This window comes from Maylandia zebra, linkage group LG7 (genome assembly GCF_041146795.1).
Source record: "Maylandia zebra isolate NMK-2024a linkage group LG7, Mzebra_GT3a, whole genome shotgun sequence".
Classification (NCBI taxonomy): domain Eukaryota; kingdom Metazoa; phylum Chordata; class Actinopteri; order Cichliformes; family Cichlidae; genus Maylandia; species Maylandia zebra.
Window position 1 is genome coordinate 68,453,170 of NC_135173.1, and position 22,780 is coordinate 68,475,949.

A 22,780-nucleotide genomic window follows, 5' to 3' on the forward strand; every position below is an offset into this window, starting at 1 on the left:
GTGACACCGGAAGTTTTCGCTCTTATTGTGAAGAGAACTTCCTGTTTTGGTCCAAGCGGTGGAGTACCGTTAACGACCCGAGAAAGAGGCGAAAGTTTGATTCCTTGGTTTTTGGCTCCGTGAGTTTCGGTTCTCCGGGTTCGTGCTTGTTCCGGACGGCGGTGAGTTGTTTGCTCGCGCCTCTCGGAGCTAACTCTCCGATCTGCGCACCGTGTTCGCTAAACGCGCCTCCCTGTGCTTTGTTCCCACTCAGCGGCCTGACATGAGTCTGAGTCTCAGGTGATTCGAGTACCAGGTCTTTGCTGGGGGAAGAAGAGGAGAGCATGGAGGGCAAGTTAGCGGACAGCCCGTGTTCATCGGAGCCGGACAGCCCGGGGGTGCTGAACCGAGGCTGCCTGCTCGACTCGGACGATGTCCCGTACCCCGAGCTGCCCGTCATCGTCCCGGAAACCCCCAGGTACCCTGCACCCGTGGCACGTTAGCACACATACAGGAAATTACACGTACATGTAGTCCGAGTTCCTGGAAGCTGCAGTAACAGCTGCTCTGCTGAGAGTCTGGGGCTTCCCTGTATTTGTGACCTTTACTCTGGAGAGTACACACACTTCCTGTCTGTGGTGCACCCTTAAATGTATGGACTCCGTGAGGAAGCTTCGGCCTCTGCTCACACGGTGAGCCGGCCTCTGTGACCCTCTCTCGAGTGTTTATTGGTCCCTCGCATGTGATCGCTTTCAGGCCAATAGCACCACCAGGACTTTCCTCGTAAACGGCAACAACAAACTGCAGCGATGACAGACAGCAGAGGAGACCGAGCAGGTCCAAACAGTCCTCTGCTGCAGGGACACAGTCACACCTGCCCCGCAGCAGCTGCTCCGCTCTCTCCACACCAGAGTCCGGGCAGGCTGAAATCTGCTGCTGTGTTTGGATCCCAGTAATAAAGCAGCACAGCCCAGCTGGACGCTGATCCCATCGCTCTGTTAGAAACCAACTGCACGTGTGCTGACTGCTCAGCAGCTGTGGGAGTCAGAGACCGTATTTAACTCCTGTGCTGACAGGTCAGCTGCTGTTTACAAGCCTCCCAGTGGAACAAACCCTGTTCGTGTAACGCTGGACTTCAGCCTGTTTCACTTTCAAACAGAAAGTGGACTGTTTGCAGTTACGGGGGTTTTCCAGTAGGAATGAAAATCTATTCTTGGAAACACTTTCTGTTTCCTCAAACTATCAACAGTTGGTAGAGGTTTTCTCATTAAAGACGACGTGACTAACATAAGGAGAGGGCGACTCCGCTCGCTTCATGTGGCGGTGGTGGGAGAGGGCAGGCTTTAACTGGCCAATTGTGACCCGAGCCCGAAATGGGCCAATGATGAAACTGAGCGAGGGCACGACTACCGGGACGGGCAGCGATGTGTCACACACTTTGACTCATAGATTATAGTTTAGCCCAGTGTCCACAGGCTCTCCTTAAGTTATCACTGATGATGACCTCACAGTGGTCATGTGACCCTCGAGACGTTCCAGCCCAAAGGTGACCGTAGTTTTTCCTTCTTCACACATTCGCACATCGTGACGACATCATTAAGGCTGTACTCTATAGTTCCTGTGACTGTAGAAATGAGGTCAGAGGTCGGGGGTTTCCTTCGGCGTGGGGATTTTAGATAAGAGTGCAGCTGGGTGGATGAGGGTTGCAGTAAAAAGTTCTCAGATCAAAGATGTCTGAAAACGTTTTGTTCCTGCAAACAGGAACACACAGATATTTACCGCCAGGGTTTCGGTATTTATTTACTTTGTGTGATGGGCGTGTTATTTTGGTGCTGAGGTGAAATCTGTCTCTTTGCTCCAGCCCGCAGCTCGCCAAGCGGCGGAGGCGTCGGCACGTCGTAGAAGAGCATTTCAGCCCGGTGAGTCGCTGCGCCGCTGCCCTACTGAATCCCTTTGTAACCAACTCTTCATCGCAGACTCACAGAGTCATTTCATTCCCCTCAGGTGCCGGTGGACAGCTGTCCAGAACCAGACTGTCTCACCCCCAGCAAGCGAGCTTTTTCACATAGTTCTAAACGCCGGCGGCTGGCCAAACAGAGCGCCGGCTTCGTTCCCGCGTCCTCTCTCAGGACGTTTGCTTTGGGCAGCTGGCTGGAAGCCCCGCGGTCCACTGCATCCTCATCGTCCTCTTCGTCTTCTTCCTTTTCGTCCTCTTCCTACCTCACTCCGGTATCAGTCCTTCAGCCGAGACCAAATGAGACGAATACTTTGGCGTCACCGTCACCACCTCCAGCAGCGGCGTCGAGCTCCAACTCGCTGTCCTTCCTCACCGAAGAGGAGAGGAGGTGGCTGAACGGTGATGAAGGCGGCACCTCTGCAGGTACGAGCGTTCGGCGGTCACACTTCCTGCCTGAATCTGAGCTTTACAGAAACGTCTCTGAAGTGATGGCGTTACTCTCCACCAGACTCCATTAAAAAAAACAGAATTTAGCCTCATAGAAGACAGCAGCTGTTCTCCTGCTGCTGCTCAGCTGACTTGGTCTTATTGTGCAACTTCACATTCACAGTTTAACATCCAGACGTCACAGGAAGCGAACAGAAAGTTAACGTTTTGAGGTAAAAATCGATGTTTTTTCACTGGAGTCTGGTGGAAGTTGGCGGGTGTTTCTGGGAACAGATGAAGAAACCTGTTTATGAGGAAACTCATCAGCTCGAGTCTGAGTCGTCAGACAAACTCAGTGATGTTTCTGTCGTTTCTCCTGCAGCTGCAGTGGAGCAGATCATCATCAGCGACGATGAGGAAGCCACCGTGCGTTCACTACAGATGGAGGAAGACGAGGCGCTGGCCCGCAGCCTGCAGGTAGAAGCTGACCCGGACAAAAACCCCTCACCTGAGGCAGAGCGGACAGGTGTTCACGTTTCCTTTTCATCCTTCAGGCTCAGTTTGACCGAGAGGAGTCGGATCTTCATGGCAGGCACCAGCATCATCACCACCATCACCTTCATCAAGAGAGTCACCACAGGGTGAGACAGAGTGAAGGACGTGTGCAGGTACAGGGTTCGGTTTGTGGACTCAGGTGTGACCTTCTCTCTGCAGTTTTATCCCTACGTGGAGCCTCGCTGGATGTCTCAGGTGCTCGCGGCCGTCTCTCCTCTTGTGGGGCTGGAAGAAGGTAAGACATGGTGATGATGTCACTGGCGTTTAGAGCAGCGATTAATCGAGCGTTCGCTGGTAAACAAGAGCCTGCTCACACCTGATTGGTCAGTAGGAGGGAGACTGAACATGTGATCTGTGACCTCCTGATTCTCCAGCTGTGTTTAGAGTTTCAATCAGTTTGCAGTCATTTTGCTTCTTCTGATGCAGCTGATGTGTTTCCGCAGACCTGATTGGTCAGCGTAGAAGACGTGGGCAGGGCAGGAGGAGGAACGGCATACCCGACTTTTCAGACGACCTTCAGGGAAACGACTACGAGGTGAGGAGGCTCGGAGGACTGATGGAGGAGGGAGGCCTCACATTTGTTTGAACTGAAGTGTGCTGCGACCTAATCTAGGTCAGCTCCACCCACCGGTTACCTGGAAGTCCGGGACAGCAGAAACAAATCAATCATGTTGGTGTTAGAGGTGTGGCGATCATAACCACTGCTGAGCATCGGCAGCCTCAGCACCTGGGGGCGGTTTAGCAAGAACACATGGGACACGGAGTCCTGAGAGGCGATTGGTCGACCAGAGTCAGCTGAACTTGGCGCCTTGTTTGTGGCTCAGCTGCAGAAAGCTTTGATCCGGTCAACGAGATTTAGTTCCCATTCCAGAAAAACACTGTTCCTGTCACATCAGTGTTGCAGTATCGCTCCGGCACGGCGTCTTTGCAGGGGGAGGACACGTAAGCCTAAATTTCTGGCTTTAACTCGAACCCGCTTTACTTCAGTTTTATTTACACAGCACGCAGTCACCACAACAGTCACCTCAGGGTGCTCCGTGCTGTACGGCTCCCAACAATCATGTGACCCCCTATGAACAAGCGCTTGGTCACAGTGGGAAGGAAAAAGACCCAGGCTCAGGGAGGCTGTCTGAGCGGGGGAGGAAGTCGGGGAAAGACGCGCCGTGGAGCCCGATTTTCTTCTCATACTCTCAGTCCTGAATCGCGCGTTCCGGAGCCGATGATCGCGATATTCAAACGGACGTTAAATTATTACAAACGTTTTTCCTGTCATAAATCTGTGTGAACATACGAGTCACCGTCAGACAAGCGTGACCCCGTGACCCCTCTGCTCGTCTTTCAGGCTCTGCTGGAGTTCGAGGAGCGTCAGGGCGCCGTGGTATCCAGGAAGCTGAGTCGGCGGGAAATCCAAAGGTTTCCCACCAAGGTGTTTCAGGGATCCAGCAGTGGCGGCGGGAACACGCAGTGAGTCTCTGAGCTCGCCGTTTGTAACGCTGAAAACAAACGAACCCCGAACCTGCACGCTAACACGTCTCTGTGCTGATTGGCCGGCAGGTGTCAGATCTGTTTCTGCGACTACAGCGACGGCGAGAAGCTGAGGATTCTGCCCTGTTTCCATGACTACCACGTCCAGTGTATCGACCGATGGCTGAAGGTACTCCGGGGGATGCGCCGTTCGCGCTCCACTGTTTTTAGAGCCCCTCCTTAAACGCCGTCTCCTCACCTGTGTCTCCCCTCCTCCTCAGGATAACACCACCTGTCCTATCTGCAGAGCCAACCTGGCTGACGGAAACGCCGTCGCCCCCCCGACCTCTGACCTCTGACCTCGTTTCTACAGTTTTCTATCGGAGCAGACGGGTTCGTGTCTCCTGAAGGACGACTCAGACTTCTGTTTTTCAGTTTTTTATATTTTTATTTAAAGGTTTGTCGGTGCTCATGTGACCACAGGAATAAAACAATAAAACCTCGCAGCGAGTTTTTTCATTTATTTAGTGACGAGCAACCAGTGCTTCTTAATATTTCATCTTCTTATGTCTTAATGTTGTTTGTTTTATTTTTTTAAGCCTTAGATAGTTTGTTTGACATAATTTTGACTTTTCGTAAAATATTAATATTTTCTGTAAAATATTTTAATTTCTCCTCTGAACAAAAATCAGAAAAGCTGCGACCTGTTGCAGCAACAGCATCAAACTGTTTTATTTAGTCTGCTTTGTGTTGATGTGTCTGTTCCTCTAAATGTTCAAAATAATACAAACTGTTATTTAGATCATATATTTAATTCAGTTCTATTTTATTTACAAGGCACCAAATCATGACCACAGTGCCTCATGGTGCTTTATGTTTTATGGTAAAGACCCTAAAATTATGCACCCCAACAATCAGATGACCCCCTGTGACCACTTTGGGGACTGTGGGAACGAAAAACTCCTTTTTAACAGGAAGAATCAGGAGGCTCAAAGTTGTGAATCGTGACGCCTTTACTCTCCACCAGACCAAAAACATGAATTTGACCTCACAGGAAACGAGCCGCTGTCTCCTTTTCTGCTGTGGATTTGTGTTTTTCTGTGACTTTGGCTTCTCGGTGGGTTAGTGTGGATCAGTGTGGAGCTGATAATAAAAAATCCATGTGAAACTTTATTATCCAACTGTTACGGTTACAGTAGACGCAACAAATCCAGCCTCGGCCATTCTCGACCTCAAACACAGATACATAGGGTATCCTTTAACTTCTGTCAGTTCCCACAGTCTCAGCAGGTGAGTGGACATCAGTGATGGTGAGTTCAGGTGAAGCAGAAATATGAACGAGTTTTAATTGTGTTGGTGAAATGAACTCTATTCTCTCATTAAACGTCAGAGCCGCTCAGATCTAATTAAAGAGTGGGCGGGGCTTGTTACACGTCACGTATATGTATAAAGGTTGGAGAGCTTCCCTTCCACCCAGCGTGTGCCTCTAGTATCAAATGCAGACCTCCAGTCAAGGTAGGTGCTCTGTGCTCTCCTCTGTTGTTCGTATTATGGTTATTATAGTAACTATAGTTTAAACTAGCAGCTTTCATTCTCATGATTTCACCGCTGCGTCATGAATCAGCTTAAATCACAAACTTTTACTTTCGCTTCCTCGGCCGTGACAGCCGGATCATCCGGATCCTTTCCCCCTTCAGCTTTTTGTGAAAGCGCTAGAAATCAGAGAGGAAAGTGTGGCTGGCTGAGAAAGGATTCGGACCCACAGAGTCAGACTTTACAGGAAACTCCCCCAAACCACCCGGAAATATCCCCTCTGACACTTAGGCGCAGTGTTTCCTCCTGATCTGAGCTTCATCCTGCAGTTACACGTCTCTGAGAGACGCTCGGTTTGGGGCAGATGTGCCGATAGACACACCCCTGCGCCACCGGAACATCCAAACACCGTCAGTCCAGGGGCGTGTCCGGGGACAGGAGTGCATGGGGTGGCACCCTCCCTGATCACCAACCACCAGGAACATTTACCCAAGTTCTTCACTGAAGTGCACGTTATTGTACTGAATCCAAGTATTTCAGTTTTACTGAGGCAGATGTTACATTTCCGACACTTTATTTTCAATTTTCTTATTGGTTCGCTGATTAACTGCATTATTGTAGTTGTAACTGGGTCATAAATTACATGTTGTTATAATTCCTGTTATATCTTTTAGGACCTTCAAGCCTGTAGTTGTGTTCATTATCAGGAGCCCCCCCCCCCCCTCATCCTTCTTCTTCTTTGGTGCAGATTTCCAGGTGAGGGAGAATCTGCTGTTTTTATCACTGGGCTCTTTGCACAGATCCATGGTGTTAAAAACCTGCATTTGTAATCAGTGACGGTTTTCTGATGAGTCGTTTCTCCTGCAGCTGTACTGGAGCAGTTAATCATCATCATCAGTGACGATGAGGAGGTCGCAGCAGGTGGAGGAAGACGAGGCGCTGGCCCGACGCCTGCAGCTAGAAGCCGACTCAGAATTTGGTAAATGTCATGGCCAGTGTTGGTCAAGTTACTTGAAAAAAGTAATCAGTAACTAATTACTGATTACTTCCCCAAAAAAGTAATCCCGTTACTTTACTGATTACTTATTTTCAAAAGTAATTAGTTACTTAGTTACTTTTTAAAAACACGATTTACAACCTGAAGAGGTGATAAAGCGATAGATCTTTCAGCCCAATTCTACTTTTTCTACATAATCCATCATACAAAATGTAATCAAATGGAAAAGTCTCTTTTTAAAACTTGTTTTATTAGTTTTAATCTTTTAACTTTATGCATCAAGCAAAAATTTAATTATCTGCAACATTCTCTGACTGGAAGAAATTAGTTTAACATTTAAACCTATTTTCTGCACATTCCAGCACATAAAATAAATAGTTTTTGTGTTTACACTCAGTCTTTCAAATAGATGCAAGTAAAACACAGCAGAAAATAAATAAAGTCAAAGACTCAGCGGTCCTGTTGCTCTATTTTCACCTGTAAAGCAGGAGTGGGGTAGGCGGAGGGTTACCCTGGTGCAGGTGTGCCGCGGTCAGTGGAAGAATCCGCGAGTTTCTCTGTGAGTTTCCCATCACGTCGTAGCTACTCGGTGCTTGTTGGAAGTTTAGGGGTTTTTTTCGCTGTAAAAAGAAGTTTTCTTCCCACGCACAGCGGACACTAATGTTTTTGTCACTTTTTATGGAATCAAACTCAAAGTAAGGTCAGTACTTCCACGCTTTAAACGCTGCACGCTCATACTCTCTCTGCACTCGATATGTGATCCATTGTTGATCTGCACACAGCTGTTGTCACTAACGGCGCACTCGCTTACGTCACTGTCATGAGACATTCTCGCAAAAAATCACGGTTTTAGTAACGCAGTAACGCAGCGTTCCTACGGGAAAGTAACGGTAATCTAATTACTGTTTTTGCAATAGTAATCCCTTACTTTACTCGTTACTTGAAAAAAGTAATCGGGTTACAGTATCGCGTTTCTTGTAACGCGTTACTGCCCCTCTCTGGTCGTGGGGGTGGGGACTTTATGTAATTCTATAGAATTTGCCAGCTTAGACGGGCATGACGTCGGTATGAGGAGATCATTCAGTCCCATCGAGTTACCCTTTGAATATTTCAGGGTTTTAAACTCCTACTCAATAACTGATGAACTCTTAAATCTTTCCATCTCTTCTCCTGCAGCTGGGGTGGAGCAGATCTCCATCACTGAGGAGCAGCAGGCTGCGGTTCGTTTACAGCAGATGGAGGAAGATAAGCTGCTGGCCCGCCGGCTGCAGGCAGAGGATGACTCGGACATCGGTATGTGTCGGTCTTATCGGGGGGGGCAGACCTGCTGTCGGTCTGCTGCTTTTGTAAGTGAACCAAAGAAAATGCTAATGCTAAATAACTTCTGTAACTGCTATGAACGTCATGTGACTGTGATGCTCGGCGTGAGCAGTTATACTTATATATTACAACTTCCTGCCACACGTGTCAAATGAAACACCGAACTAAGACTTTTCACACCTTTGTTCATTTTTTGTATTTGGCGACGTGCTCCTGATGAGACAAGCGCTCCGGCTAAAACAGATGGAGGACGACCATGACCAACTAGGCTCCACCCCTAAACTGGTCCTGATAATCTAGACTAGGAACAAAACAAAAAACAGGACCGCCAGTACCTCCCAATTCAGCCTGTACTTAAAAAAACAAACAACTGACGGAGGTGACGGGCGACCATGCTCCATCTTCTCTGAAGGCTCGCCTTCAGGAACCAATCAGCAGTAAGAATAAATCAGAGAAGCTCACACAGGGGCGCTGCTTGTCTGCCTTTTGCAGTGGGGAGACTGCAGCCCCCTCAGCCCCCCTCCTTCACACGGCCCTGTCCATGCTGTCCTGTAGGGAATGACTGTGATTGGCTGTGGTCACGAGTCGATTTGCATTTTATTAAAGATAATTTTTAATTGGTTCTTTATTTTTAGTTTATTGCATTTTAAATATCACTCGATGGTGCACGCGTCTCTGGGTCTAGCTTCTTTGGCCTGGATGGGTTCTGTGACGAGTGGTTTCTCCTGCAGCTGTGGTGGAGCAGATCTCCATCAGCGAGGAGGAGGAGGCTGCAGCTCGTTCGCAGCAGCTGAGGGAAGACGAGGCGCTGGCCCGACGGCTGCAGGTGGAGGACGACTCGGACATGGGTACGTGTTGGCGTTACACACACACATATGAATATTGGAACCCTTCTTTCACTGCTGCTTTAGTTTCAGCGTCTCTGACGGTTGTTGGCGACAAAAAAAAGCGGAACCGATCCTGGAGTTACTCTTCTCTCAGCATCAGGAACGTTAAAGTTCCCGATGCTTCCTAAGCTCCACTTTTATCTTTCAGCTTCTCCAAAATTTCCAATTTCCAACATTCATACATGTTGCTGATGACTCAAACGGCTGCAGGAACACGCCCACCCTCCACATTAGTTATTATTAGAACAGTTAACATGCATGTCACTCCTGCTGTCACATTTTGTCAGCGTGGTGTCTTTGAACGCAGCACGGGGGCTGTTGCCTCAGCAGCTGCACCCTCAGTGGAGGCTTGTCTGATCCTTCGTTTCTTCTGCAGCTGCGGTGGAGCAGCTCGCCATCAGCGAGGAGGACGCCATTTGTTTCCAGCAGGCGGAGGATGACGAGGAGCTGCAGGTGGAGGCCGGCTCAGACATCGGTACGTCAGCGTTGCGTTAGGCTGTGGTGAGTCGGTGAGTGAAACGGGCGCTGCTCTCAGGCGCTGCTCGGTAATCGCTGTTCGCCGTTCACTCGCAGCTGCTCGATGAGCAAACGTCGCTGTTCCCACTTCCACGCTTTGCATACAGGGCGGGATTCCCACTGTGGAAGAATGATTTTGTTTTATTTTGTATTTATTTTTTTAAATGTTTTGCCTTTTTAAATCTATATCCTTCATTCATCATCATCTTCATCACTACTGTGATGTTGTGGCACGGTGGTGTGGTGGTCAGCAGGGTGTGCTCACAGTGAGAAGGTTCTGGTTCTGTTCTCCGGTTCTCCCACAGTCCGAACTATTATTATTACTATATGATGATGGAGTCTGTGACGAGTGGTTTCTCCTGCAGCTGTGGAGGAGCAGATCTCCAGCAGCGAGGAGGAGGAAGAGGAAGAGGATGCGGTTCCTTCACAGCAGGTGGAGGAAGACGAGGCTCTGGCCCGAAGGCTGCAGGCGGAGGACGACTCGGTGCTCGGTACGTGTCAGTGTTGGGGGGCGGACCTTGAGAACGATGGGGAACGTCGGTATTATTGAAACATGATTAGCTGGTGGTGGTTCCAGCCTCCTGCTGAACCTTCAGCGTTCTTCTGATGCTTTGTTCTGCAGCCGCGGTGGTGGAGCAGCTCACCGTCAGCGACGAAGAGGAGGGAGCCACTGGTTTACAGCAGGTGGAGGATCACGAGGCGCTGCACCAACACCTGCAGGTGGAGGCAGACTTGCACCAAACGCCTCACCTGAGGCAGAGCGGACAGGTGTTCACGTTTCTGTTTGTTCCTCCAGGCTCGGCTGGACCGAGTGGAGCACAACAGACACCGTCACCACCTCCATTATCACCACCTCCACCAGCGTCTTCTTCATCGCCTCCACAGGGTGAGGCAGCCAATCACAGTCTGATCGTGGTTTTCATATTATCAAAAGTGGTTCTGCGTTCAGGAAACGTGCGACGTTTTGCTTTGATTCGCTGACCGAGCCGTGACCTTCTCTCTGCAGGGTCGTCCCACAGAGCGCCGCTGGATGATTCAGGTGGCTCCCGGAGAAGGTAAGCACCAGAAACCAAGTACTACAGAGATGTGGTATAAATACATGCAGTACTTCAGTCCAATCAGGTCTTTGGAGTATTTGTAGTTTTTCTACTCGCTCCTGTTAAAGTAAAGATTTTTTTTCTCTCTATAAAAACTGAACAAACACAAGCTGCTCAAACCTGACCGACCAATCAAACGACAGCGTAGAAACCTGACCAATCAAACAACAGCATGACACTGTTGTAGAGCTTTAATCGGTCTGCTTCTGCTGATCGTTCCACAGTTCTGATTGGTCACGGCAGGAGTAGGGACGCCACATCTGATGACGCTGAAGGAAACGACTACGAGGTGAGGAGTCTGGAGGAGGGGGAGGGGTCTCGAGGAGGGGGAGGAGTTTCGATCATTCTGCAGACTTTGTTCACTCAGGGACAAAAATCCCGTCAGAATTTGTCTTTGGAGCTTTTTTTCCAAAAAGTTGTTTTGAATTTGGATCTTTCTTCTTCTTCTTTAATGTTTCATCTCAGACTTGGTTTGTGATCTCTTCTTTACGTTCCTCCTTCGTGTTACAGTTAAGCTCTTACAGTTAGACGCTGCAGGTATTCAACGTGGACCAATCAGGGCCCAGATGTCAGAGTGTTGACGCCTTTGCTCGTCTTTCAGTCTCTGCTGGAGCTTGAGGAGCGTCAGGGCGCCGTGAGGACCAATCAGCTGAGCGCGACGGACATCCAGAGGTTTCCCACCAAGGTGTTCCAGGGATGCGGCGGCAGCGGCGGGAACACGCAGTGAGTCTCCGAGCTCGCCATTTGTAACGCTGAAAACAAACAAACCCCAAACCTGCACGCTAACACGTCTCTGTGCTGATTGGCTGGCAGGTGTCAGATCTGTGTCTGCGACTACAGCGACGGCGAGAAGCTGAGGATTCTGCCGTGTTTCCATGACTACCACGTTCACTGTATCGACCAGTGGCTGAAGGTAACGCCGTGCTTGGTTATACGGAGATGACATAAACTTGGAACGCCACCTGACTCTGTCTCCTCCCCCCCAGGATAACCCCACCTGTCCCATCTGCAGAGTCAACCTGGCCGACAAAGACGCCATCGCCCCCCCGACCTCTGACCTCTGACATTGCTTCTACTGTTTCCTATGGGAACAGACAGACAGGAAGGAAGGAAGGAAGGAAGGAAGGAAGGAAGGAAGGAAGGAAGGAAGGAGGACTCACGCTTGTTTTTGTTTTGAATACTTTAATTTAAAGGCTTCACTCGGTGGTCATGTGACCTCAGGATTGGATCCGTAAACCTCAGAGCTGTTCGTGTCGTCACCGTTCGGTCGCCGTTTAGTCCTCGTAGTAGCGCTTCTTCATCGCTCTGTACTTCCTCAGGTAGTAAAGCGCCTCCAGCTCCCGGGCCACGTACTCGCCACGAGCAATCAGGGCCTTTATTTGCTCGGGGTCCTCCACCGCCTTGTTCCTGGCAAACGCCGCTCTCAGACGGTCGCGGAAGTAGTCACCACCTTTGGGGTACTCCCTGCCGAGGTAGAGGAGCTGCAAGGAGGAAGAGGATGTGTTAGCAAAAATATGTCTTTATTTTTACTAAAGGGCAAAAAGGTGGCCGATGTATGACGGCACATGATGATCACATGATCTCAAAATCAGCACAGGTCTTAAAATCACTCTGGACGATGATCTTAGACTGACACACCTCCAGAGGCCAATGTGTTTTATCAGGACGAGCAGCGGGAACGCTCCGAGGATCCACGAGCGCTTTTAGTGATTCACTTTACAAAAGGTGAATCTGAAATCTTGTCACATAGTCTTGCTTTGTAATTCCTTCAGCGGCGCTCCCTGCAGAGACCTTATCTTAGTCTAAAGCTGATAACAGAAAGTGTTTTCCTAAAGAGGGTCAAAGGTTTATCTGCAGATAGCTCTGCGGTCATAAAGGCGCCGCTGATCTCCATCCTACACGCTTCCTCATGCATAAAATCTTTAAAAACACTGATTGTTACAGTGTCTCACCTTACTTTCTAATTCACTCAGGAGGGCGGAGCTCCTGCGTGAGGTGGACACAGGAAGTCTTTAAACCTTCACCATGAGGGATCACGAGTGCGGGCATCTTATTTTTTGCATTTATGAAATAAGAAAGCGCCGCCTGCTGCCTGTTTGTCTAAACTCACTGAGTTAGTTTCACCAAAGAAAAATGTGGTGACCATCTCAGGCCACAGCACATCTTATGTCACGTGTGCAGCTGGTTTCACTCAGAACCCGTTAAAGGGGCGGGGCTACAGAGGGAGGCGTGTTAGATTTCTGGGTTTTGGGCTTTAATGTTATTAAAATATTGTGATGGTGGGCTGTGAGTTTGATTGTTGGTTTTCTCTGCTGATGTTGTTCGCGGCGTAACGACGGCTCTGCCACTGAAACGTCCACTTTTTCACCCTAAACATGATGAAGTGTCGTCAGAGTGTTTCTGAGCAGATAATCTCAGCCTGATCCGATAAATAAGCTTTAAATATATCAGAACACCACTTCAGCGTCATTCTGACAGATGAATAAAGACCTCAGTGCTTTGGTGCAGACACTACAGGTTGTGCACGCAGTTGCATTCTTTTAATGCCCAGCAGGGGGCGACACTTGCTGCAGCGCCCTCTGTAAACACTGCTGACATCTTCACAGATAAACATGAAGCTTGAACATTTTGGTGGGGCTCAGCACCGCTTTACATGATGGGAGATTTGAGAGGCAGCTTTGTGCCTTCAGATCTGTTTGAGGTCATCTCATCATTACGCACCTCCGACGGCTCACAGTGGCACCGACGGATCATCTTAAAAGTAAATTAACTGTCAATAAATGTTAACAACATCATCATGGAGTCTTTGCTGACGCCGCCTGAAGTCTCATCATCCAAACTCCCGATTCTGACGTTTACAGCTGTGAAAACAGAAAATCTAGAATCGCTGGAGGACAACGTGTCACCGACAATGTTCCCTCTAAGCTGCCCACTGCTGGCACAGAAAATCTGCGTTGCGCACAAAAAAAATCTAACCTGCACTGAAATTAAAATTAAACTTTAACAATCCTGTTCTGCAGTGTGAGTCAGTGACTGGCTGCTCCCGTATGTGATCAGAACGATGCCACCTTATCCCACAGTCCAGCCAATGATGCGATTCACATTCGTATATACGCAGCTGATCAACGTGGCTGACAGGCTCTGACCGCGTCCTTATGTGCGGTGTTTTAGCAAAGCGGCTGATGTGGAGTGAAGCCACGTTAATGACAACGTGTACAACCATTGGAGATGTGAGCAGGACAGACGGAACAACTGACGGACAAAGTGTGGACTTTATACCAGTTTTTAAATTGTGTTGATCGGCCACGTAAAACCAGAGTTATGATAAAATATCTGCAGTGTTTGTTTTTCTTCCTGAATACTGTCGTTGTTTATATTTACTGCAGGAAGAAACGGTAAAAACTGCGTTTTATAAGGAAAACGCTCGAAAGCCTGTGAACAAAAACAAAACTCCCAGCCTTTCCTATTGGTGGAAAAATGTACCATGTGGACCAATCAAAGAATGATATGGCAACATGGCCTTTAATTGTTTAGGGAGGGGGAAGTTTTAGGAGTGACGGCGTGTTTGAGATGTGAGAGATTTGAGACGTTTAGCACAAATCTTGTGTAGTTAGTGTGTAGTTAGAGTGTAGTTAGTGTGTAGTTAGCGTGTAGTTAGTGTGTAGTTAGTGTGTAGTGTAGTCAGTAGTGTTGTTGTGTGTCAGGACAATGAGGCGCCTGCTGAGTGTTACAGGTGTTACAGCAGTGACACATCTGCTGCTGTCAGGCCTGCAGGTATCAGGCTGATGTTCTCCTTCATCTCATAGTGGACAGAAATTATTTTTTGGAGCGGCACAAATAATTTGTGTGGCATCAGATTTGATGCAGAACAGCTGATTGTTCTGTAAATAGTTTGAAATGTTTGTTTAAAAACACCTTGGCTGCATTTTTAGGTAAACAGCTGCAAAACTTTGTTTCCATAACTCAGTTACTTTTTTGAAGAAGTAACTAAATAATTAATTACCCAACACTGGTCATTATTTACTGTATTTTGCAGACAGAGTTACAGACTCTCTCCCAGACCACAGACTCACAATACAGTCAGAGCAAAAAATAATAAAAATAAAGTTGTTTTCAAAATTGGAGTTCAGGTTATTTTTGCTTCCAATAGTGTTAACATGCTGCACATGAACAAGATTGTTTTAAGTTTTCATTGTCAGTGGGCTAAAGCAGTTAAAAGTCGTCTAACATAAATGTAAATGCTGTAATTTGATTACTTTAGTAAACATGTAACTTGGATGCTGGCGTGACCACAGTGCACACGTCTGCTGCTGCTCACAGTGGTCCACGGGACGCTCAGGGAGTTTGTGTGTTCGCTCAGACACGTGGAACATTAGAGGGAACTTTGGTCATCGAGTTCTTTAAAAATGAATTTCCCCAACACTCACGTTCTTGTACAGTCGAAACACTTCAGACCTGAGTGGGTTGGCCATCTTCCTGGAGGACAGTCCGAGCTGAGAAAGGCAGAATAAACGCAAAGTTCAGATTAAAGAGGTTTAACCTGCTGCTCACGCTCAGTAACTGCTGAGGATTCAATTCCATGTGCAACACAAAGAAAACTGCAGCTCTGCTGACGAATCAACAAGAGAACCATCGAACCAGATCAGTCGCTTCACAGGAATCACAAACAGCGTTAAGGCTGAATGACGCAGTCAGATCTGAAGCCATCGGCTCCGGATCGGATGGCCGACTGTCATTTATCTGTGACAGCCGAAGCACTACAGGCGCCAGTGTAACAGCAACACTTTAAAAATAAACAACAATAAAGCTGTTTAATAATTAAATGTTAATAATAACAATAAAGTACATCTTGAATGTACCTGCTAACCTATTGTTCCCATGACGTTTATGGCTTTTGGGAGGCCAACAAAGAAACCGATCTTACACCAGAGTCCACTCACAAAAACGCAGATTTTCACCTGACAGAAAAAAGAAGTTTCTATTCAACTTTGCGTGACTTTACTGTTTCAGTGTTTTCTTGTGATCCGAACTAACTCACTAAAACATCAGAGTCGCTCCGTAACACAAACTAACGGACCAGTCGAGGCCGCTGCAGACGCAAAGCTCCGCCCTTCTGTGACGTAAAAATCCAGCTTTTGTGAATGGAGTCTGGTGGAGAGCGACCCGGTTCACTTCGCGGTTAGCACATAACCCACAGCGGCTCATCCAGGTGTGCAAAAAATTGGCACACCAGCACGTGATCTGTAGTGGGCGTGACCGCCGGCACCTGCTGCAGGTAACACTGTGTTTCCGCGTGTCTCTGCCTGCAGGTCTATAACGTTAGAAAGTACACGCAGTATCGCAGTACATGTAACGCACACCTGTCTGCCAGGTGCGCGTTAGATTAGACTGAAAACACGTTTAACGCTCAGCTCGTGACGTCATAAATACTATAAACACTTACAGGAACGTTTGAGGCTCGTTGGTCTCAGTTTTGCTGCAGGGTTTGAATTCCTGCGTGAAGTGGATCAAATGAAACGTCACCTTCAGGTGATTCACGTCAGGTGAGCAGCGCTAGCAGGAAGCCAACTTTGCTCTGAGCGGCTGAAAGAGAAAAACCCGACAATAAACTAACCGAGCCTGAGCGGGTCAAAGGTCACGCAGGGTTAAAGTTCCCGCGGTGAATCTGTTTCCCCCGCTGCTGTTGGTCTAAAACAACCCGCTGAGCTCCGGGTTCATCGCCGCGGAGCACGAAAACCTAAAAGTCTGAACTTAGTGAGCGTGCTGCGCGCTCACAGGCTAGCAGGTAAACAACCAAAGAGTGTGAGCGCGCAGAGAGTAACCCCACCCCGACACGCTCAAACCGCCGGCCCGCGAAAAGCCAAAGAACAAACACACATTTCACTACAAACTACGACCGCATATCACCGTAAATACTGCCTCACACCGTGTTACTTACTGATCATTAAAACTGTGATAAACACACCAAAGGTTTTAGAAAGATTCGGGTTGATGTACATGAAAACACACACGTAATTTTTTTATTGGCTGTAAACTTTTTCTTTTTATTCTTCTTCAGACAAAAGCTTCTTACTAAAACATGATGCAGGCACATGTGAACCGACCGCCTTTCAAACTCTTCCAGGCTTTGACATCAAAATTCATTAAATTACAACAAAACAGGGTACATAAGTGTTCACACACACACACACACACACACACACACACACACACACACACACACGTTCATGTTGGACCATCTGACGTCAGGATGGGAGGAGGCAGCCAGAACGAGGCTCCAGACGGTCAGTAGTTGGCCCTGAGCCGGCGGTTCTCCTCCCTCAGCCTCTCGATCTCCTCCACCAGAGACTCGTTGACGGAGTATTTCTCTATCAGACTGTGGATCTCAGTCTGAAACACAAACACAGAATCATAAAAAACCAGAAAGTCACATCTGACCATCAGAGGAAAGCTCGGACGAATCTGTCGTACCAACTGGATGTAAAACTGTCGGATCATCTCCACCTGGAGGTTGATGATGTCTTTGTGACAGGCGTTCCTGAGGAGGAGAAGCTTGTTCATGTCCCGCTGCCATAAAAGCTCAAAAACACCAAATCAACCCGCCTCTGAAAATAGTCCCCACAAAAAGGCTAGCTGATTTTTCTCTGAAGAGAGGTCAGAGGTCAGACTGACCTGAACTCCTCCAGAGTTTCGTGGATCATGTTCTGGATGAAGTGGATCTGCAGGGAGGTGAGGGGAGCAGCTCCGGCCTGTCCAACCACGTCGGCGATGTTCTGAGAAAGAGACGAGGAAACGGCAGCCGACAGAGCCGGACCTGAAGGCAGAGGAAACATCGGAATCTCCCACACAAGCAGCTGACCCTGAACTCAGCGTCCAATTCACAAGCCTATTCCTACAGAGTCCCACAAACAGTGAACTAACCACGGTGATATCGGACCTTAGTGGGAATTGAACCCTCAGAACTGCTGCTGCCCGACTCTACCTGCTGCTGCAGATGTGGTGGGTGGAGCTCCGTGGACAGGTGAGTCGTAGCTCAGGTGAGCCTGAATGCCATTGGCTCTCCGGAGGCTGGGCTCTGGCGTGAAGAAGGGCGGGGCCAGCTGACTGTGATTGGCTGACTGTGACATAGGGGGCGTGGACTGACTCTGTGTCTCCAGACTGGAACAGCTGACTTTGTCAGACTGAGACAGATCAAAGTTCAGTTAGGTGGACCTGCGTTGTCACAGGTGTAGAGGTTAAAGGTTAAAGGTCATCACCTTTCTGGCATCACACAGTTCTCCAGCTACAGCGGTGTTTGGCTCCTCCTCTTTGATAGCCGGAGGGGTCTGGAAGACTGACAGCGGGCTGTAGCACCTCCCCGCCGAGGCTGCGAGCGGCGTTCCCAGTGGCGTCTTCCTGTGAGAGCTGGGACCTGCGTGAGAGTCTGAAGCACAGTGCAGACATTCTTTAACCTCCAGGTGACCTCACCTGGACCTTTAGGCATTTTAAATGGGCGTTGAACTTGAACTCTGACCTTCTCTGACTGGAGAGAAGATGTCCAGGCTGGCCCGGCCTGTTAGCTGCTGACCCTCCCCATCTCTAGACATCACCTCCGAAGTGGTAACTAAGGAAAAAGAAACACAGCGTCAGGATTGGTCCGACGGCAGCGTCGCTTCAAATGCATCTGGTGACCACCTCTCGTACCCTGTCCTCGTCCAAATGGGGTGTTCGCGGTGGTCCCGTGGGTGAGCGGGTCTGGAAGAAGAAGGAGAAGCACGACTGAAATGGATTCAGTTAGAGGTGATAACAGAGAACGGCTGTGAAGGTTCTCAGTCATCCAGGTCATCGCAGTCAAAGGAGCTTGCAAAGAAAAGCGTCTGGACTTCTTTAAGTTACTTGAAGACGTTTCTCAGATGAGAGCTGAAACGTCTTCAAGCAGCTTAAAGAAGTCCAGACGCTTTTCTTTGAAAGCTCCTTTGACTACAGAGAACGCTGCGATTTACAAAAACAAGGCAACGTTAGTGAATGCAGCATCAGATTTCAGCCAATCACAGGCTGCCTCTGACCTTCGCGAGCGGGAGAGAAGATGTCCAGACTGTTTCGTCCCACGCTACTGAACTGCTCCGCCCCCTGCTGGCCTTCAGCTTCCCGACACATCCCGTCCACAGCAGCGCCTCCTGCTGAACACGTGCTGTAATTATGGCTTTATCATCATCAGACAGGACAACCGTGATTGGCCACACTGCCACAGGAGCTTCAAGCTCACAGTTGCCTTATTTATCTGTGTGGGAAAAACAAAACGCGCACACTCGCGTTCACAGTGACCTACAGCGTGAAACCCACCTGTGTTTGTCACCTGTCTGTTGGGGGCAGGGCCTGTGCTGGCGGTGGGATCTGGTTGGCTGCTGGGGAGCTTGGTGGAGGATCTCTTAGAGCTGGAAGTTTTTGAGGAGCCAATTTTACTGGACTGAGACAAGAAAGAGAGAAAATAACCCTGCAGGTTTGGACACACTGAAGGAAAAATTGATATTATTCCCATCTTCCGTCTGAGAGTCCCGAGGATAGTACTTTGTGTTTGCTGGCGTTGCTCTGGAAGCGCAGGCAGGTCACTGAGGTTTTATGGGCCACTGTGATCCTGGTGGGGGAACTGGAGTTTCTCAGGTCGTACTGGTAGATCTTCCCGTGAGTGGACCCGACCACCAGCCCAGTACCGTCCAGAGTGAAGTCCACAGCTGTCAGAGGACTGTCCACGCGGATGGACCTCAGGACGCTGGAGATGCAGACGAACACGCCGTTAAACACAAAGTGGAACAGATTTTATCCACAGACAAAGAGTGGGCTTCAGCTCATGCTGCCTTCTTATTGATGCTTTGCTTTGGTTCTGGACTGCTGGACAGAAAGTTTTATATTAACATAGGATAAAACACGATGAGACTCATTTTAAAGTCTAGAAGTCTTCTGCAGTCTCCTGAAAGGAAGACAGGTGAAAAACTACACCTCCTCAGAGCCCGGCTCATTCTCAATGAGCTCGAGAGCGCCCTCTATGGAACAGGAGCTCCACAGAGGGCGTGACAGCCTTGTGACCGAGCAGGGACGTGCAGAACAGAGCGATCGGACTCACATCTTGCTGGCGGTGTCGTAGCAGACGATCTTCTTGTCCAGGCCGACGCTGACGACCAGCAGGTCGCTGGTGGGCGAGAAGGCCAGGCCGGAGCCTGGGGCCTTGTGGGCGCCGTCAAACACGTGCAGCTCCTTCTGGGTGTTGGAGTCCCACAGCACCACCGTTCCGCTGTCAGACACGCTGCCCAGCAGGGAGCGCTTCACCGTGGACAACCTCAGGTCGTGGATGGGCTGGAGATCAACAGATTATCAAGCAGTAATACCAAACATTCCTCTGCTGTCTTTTAGTTACAGTCTTTACATACACAGACTGAACAGAGTGAAGCATAAAAACGGAGCTCCTCCTCCACTCTCCGGTTAACTCTGAGCCTGCAGAGTTCTTCTTTTATTAAAGACTTTATATAACGTGATGAGGTGAGGTAAATAAACTGAAAGCACACCTCCACCTTTTGGCTGCTCCCTCACTACAGTCATATCACCAACTCACAGCTCACCTGAGCGGCTGCACATGAGCAGCTTCAAAGAAAATCTTTAAAAGAAAAACGATATGAAAGTGGAGGTCTGACCTGGTTGCTGCCGTGGCCGAACGGCCTGCTGGATAGGTTGGTGGTCAGACTATGGAGGACTAGGTCGCCGCTGGTGGAGCCGGAGGCGACATAGCTGTCGTTGGCATTAAAGGACACGCAAGTCACCTCCTCCTTATGGTCCTGAGAGAAAAGGAGGCCATGTTTATCCCGCTCAGAGGTAAAGGAACCCGGAGGTGGCGTGAGGTCCTACCTTGAGGGAGCGGTGCAGTCTCTTGGTCTTCAGGTCCCAGATGTGCACGCAGTGATCGAGACCTCCGCTGACCAGAAACTGAGACGAGGAGCTGAGACACACCCGGGTCTGCTTTTTCTGAACACGGGTACAAACCAGCACCGTTACACTTCACAGAGGCCGAAGAGCTCTCAGTGAGATACTTACCAGACTGACTCGGCTTTCTAAAACTACACAGCGTAACTAAAATTTTTAGTTTCCCTCTTTTCCCTGAAACCTAAACTTCACTAAAACACCTGGGAGAACAGCTGGTATCATATTTCTAAAGCTCAGTGTTTTGGGAACTGAAGGAGAATTTGGACCCAGAGACAAACAATAACGTCTTAGGCTTTATTCTTCTTTTACCCCTCTGCAGTCTTTAAAGAGCTGAGACTCACCCCGTCGGCCAGCTCCACCACCGGCACAGGAGTCGACTTGAGGCTGGAAACGACCAGCTTGTCCCCACTGCTGCTGGCGCTGACCAGGTACTGGTCTGAGAGAACTGGTCAAGGCTGATTCACAGATCTAAAGGTGATTTATGCTGCTCACTCTGACAGGGCAGCTCTGCATGATTCATAGTTTAAAATAAGCTTTCTTTGTCTCATATTGTTCATGACCTGTCTGAAAGAAGCTGCTTTAGCTCCTCCCCCTTTAAGACATTTTATTGTGATTGGCTGCCCCTTGAAATTAAACCGCCAACTGAGATCATAAACTCATCAGGAAGTGCTTACTGAGCTCAGGGTGACCAAAGATGTGTATACAATCAGACAGAGGAGTCGCCCCCTGCTGGACATGACAAAGACAGCAGATTTCCATCTTTCATATCCCGGCTGTGGTGACTTAGTGACAGCAGGATACTGTTGGAGCTCCAGCAGGCCTGAGCAACAGGGTGGCTTGTGCTGTGTGGGTTAAACTGCTCCACTGGCGCCATGGAAACCGCATCCCAGATCTTCACGCAGTCTCCGGTCGACACCAGCCGTGTCACCTCCTCCATGGTAACAGCTGGAGAAAATAAACACATGCACAGAGAGTTGTATCGTCGCAGGCCGTCACTGTTAGTTTTACAGCTCATCATTGGTTTTGTCAAACTTGCACAAACAACATAATTGTAAAGTTTTCCATTAAACAATGATCAGAACTACATGACTATAGAAGGGAAAGGAAAAACCTGCGATATAAACACAGGAAGATGGATCGGATTTACATTTTACTTTTTGGCTTTTAGAAACCGACAAAGCCAAAAATGTGCATGTCTACTTTTCCCACTGAATTCAAAACTAGATTCTATTTAATTTATTTTCGATTGTGTTTATTTCCTTTACTGTTCAGCGCTCTGAAACCTGGTTTTAAAAAGTCTTATAGGAAGGTAGAGTTGAAAAGCTGGTGCAGTAACTCCAAGTATCAGGCAGTAAAAGTACACAGTGCTGAAGTATTTCTGTGGAACCTTCTATCGGATGTTCGTAGTTTTTTGGTCTCTGTTGTAGTTTTTCTACACAGTTAACTGCAGGCAGACGGACACGTAAAGCTGAGTCTGACGCCTGTGAGGACTTTTAACGGCTCGCAGGCTGTTTTTGGTCCATCAAACAGAAATTTTATCGACTTTGCTCCGTTAACTTGAACCTGCAGCTACAGGTAGCTCATGCTAACCGACTAACAGCTTGACGGCTTTAAAGTTAACAAATAGTCGCGAGGCGAGCGGAAACTGCCGGGAATGTTTTCGCCTGACCCTCAGAGTCCTTAAGATTAACTATACTTACCCAGAAAGAGTTTTTAATCACCGAAAAGTCGAAACTGAGTTTGTTTTGGAGGCGCCCGCAGCCAATGAACCGCCACTACGGAACACCAGGAGGGACAAACGGTGGAAACGGGCTCGTACTTCCTGTGTTTGTGTTAAAGTCTAATCGAAATGTACTAAATATACAGTATCAAGGCAACAATTAAAGAAAAACACAGAATAAAATATTTAATTTTTGTTATATTTTATATGAAGAAAATAGGAATATAAAAACGTGGCTTTATGAAGAAAAATAAAACAAAAACAAGTTTAGTAAATATTAGTGATGGGATTTCCGGCTCTTTTAGAGAACCGACTCTTCCGGCTCGACTCACTAAAAAGAGCCGGCTCTTTCGGCTCCCAACCGGATCTCAAATTCAA

General features: G+C 48.4%; 4 protein-coding genes across 8 annotated transcripts; 2 read left to right on the forward strand and 2 right to left on the reverse strand.

Moving 5' to 3' along the window:
• On the forward strand, nt 1–4,884 carry si:ch211-59o9.10 (uncharacterized). The gene is made up of 11 exons (XM_014410693.4): nt 1–161; nt 254–457; nt 1,841–1,898; nt 1,984–2,359; nt 2,745–2,839; nt 2,917–3,003; nt 3,077–3,152; nt 3,361–3,452; nt 4,260–4,381; nt 4,472–4,571; nt 4,663–4,884. The coding sequence occupies exons 2-11, from the start codon at nt 324–326 to the stop codon at nt 4,738–4,740; spliced, it is 1,218 nt and encodes a 405-aa protein (XP_014266179.1). The 5' UTR covers nt 1–161; nt 254–323; the 3' UTR covers nt 4,741–4,884.
• A 392-nt stretch (nt 4,885–5,276) lies between these two features.
• On the forward strand, nt 5,277–13,263 carry LOC105941436 (uncharacterized). Its single transcript, XM_024803132.2, has 14 exons — nt 5,277–5,896; nt 6,589–6,670; nt 6,782–6,893; nt 8,088–8,204; nt 8,963–9,079; nt 9,495–9,593; nt 10,000–10,125; nt 10,257–10,354; nt 10,431–10,520; nt 10,641–10,689; nt 10,956–11,020; nt 11,333–11,454; nt 11,545–11,644; nt 11,718–13,263. The coding sequence occupies exons 3-14, from the start codon at nt 6,818–6,820 to the stop codon at nt 11,793–11,795; spliced, it is 1,137 nt and encodes a 378-aa protein (XP_024658900.2). The 5' UTR covers nt 5,277–5,896; nt 6,589–6,670; nt 6,782–6,817; the 3' UTR covers nt 11,796–13,263.
• lyrm5b (LYR motif containing 5b) lies at nt 11,900–16,531 on the reverse strand. 3 transcript variants are annotated; one of them, XM_004571475.5, is made up of 3 exons: nt 16,346–16,531; nt 15,159–15,224; nt 11,900–12,212 (listed from the first exon to the last, which is right to left on the reverse strand). In XM_004571475.5, the coding sequence occupies exons 2-3, from the start codon at nt 15,201–15,203 to the stop codon at nt 12,006–12,008; spliced, it is 252 nt and encodes an 83-aa protein (XP_004571532.1). In that variant the 5' UTR covers nt 15,204–15,224; nt 16,346–16,531; the 3' UTR covers nt 11,900–12,005. The 3 variants fall into 3 exon arrangements, with proteins under 3 accessions (XP_004571532.1, XP_012780220.1, XP_012780221.1); XM_012924766.4 differs by having other exon boundaries at nt 16,175–16,531; XM_012924767.5 differs by lacking the exon at nt 16,346–16,531 and adding an exon at nt 15,591–15,841.
• Nucleotides 16,532–16,730: 199 nt separating this feature from the next.
• nedd1 (NEDD1 gamma-tubulin ring complex targeting factor) lies at nt 16,731–22,505 on the reverse strand. Of its 3 annotated transcripts, none has more exons than XM_012924763.3 (16): nt 22,383–22,505; nt 21,484–21,627; nt 21,024–21,118; nt 20,608–20,724; nt 20,397–20,537; nt 19,832–20,061; nt 19,279–19,480; nt 19,054–19,177; nt 18,777–18,890; nt 18,415–18,465; nt 18,245–18,334; nt 17,988–18,154; nt 17,714–17,912; nt 17,404–17,504; nt 17,203–17,269; nt 16,731–17,121 (listed from the first exon to the last, which is right to left on the reverse strand). In XM_012924763.3, exons 2-16 carry the CDS (start codon nt 21,617–21,619, stop codon nt 17,117–17,119), a joined length of 1,839 nt encoding a protein of 612 aa, XP_012780217.2. In that variant the 5' UTR covers nt 21,620–21,627; nt 22,383–22,505; the 3' UTR covers nt 16,731–17,116. The 3 variants fall into 3 exon arrangements, with proteins under 3 accessions (XP_012780217.2, XP_004571531.2, XP_014266181.2); XM_004571474.4 differs by having other exon boundaries at nt 16,732–17,121; nt 17,404–17,545; nt 18,777–18,887; XM_014410695.3 differs by having other exon boundaries at nt 16,732–17,121; nt 17,404–17,545.
• Between the last annotated feature and the right edge of the window lie 275 nt (nt 22,506–22,780).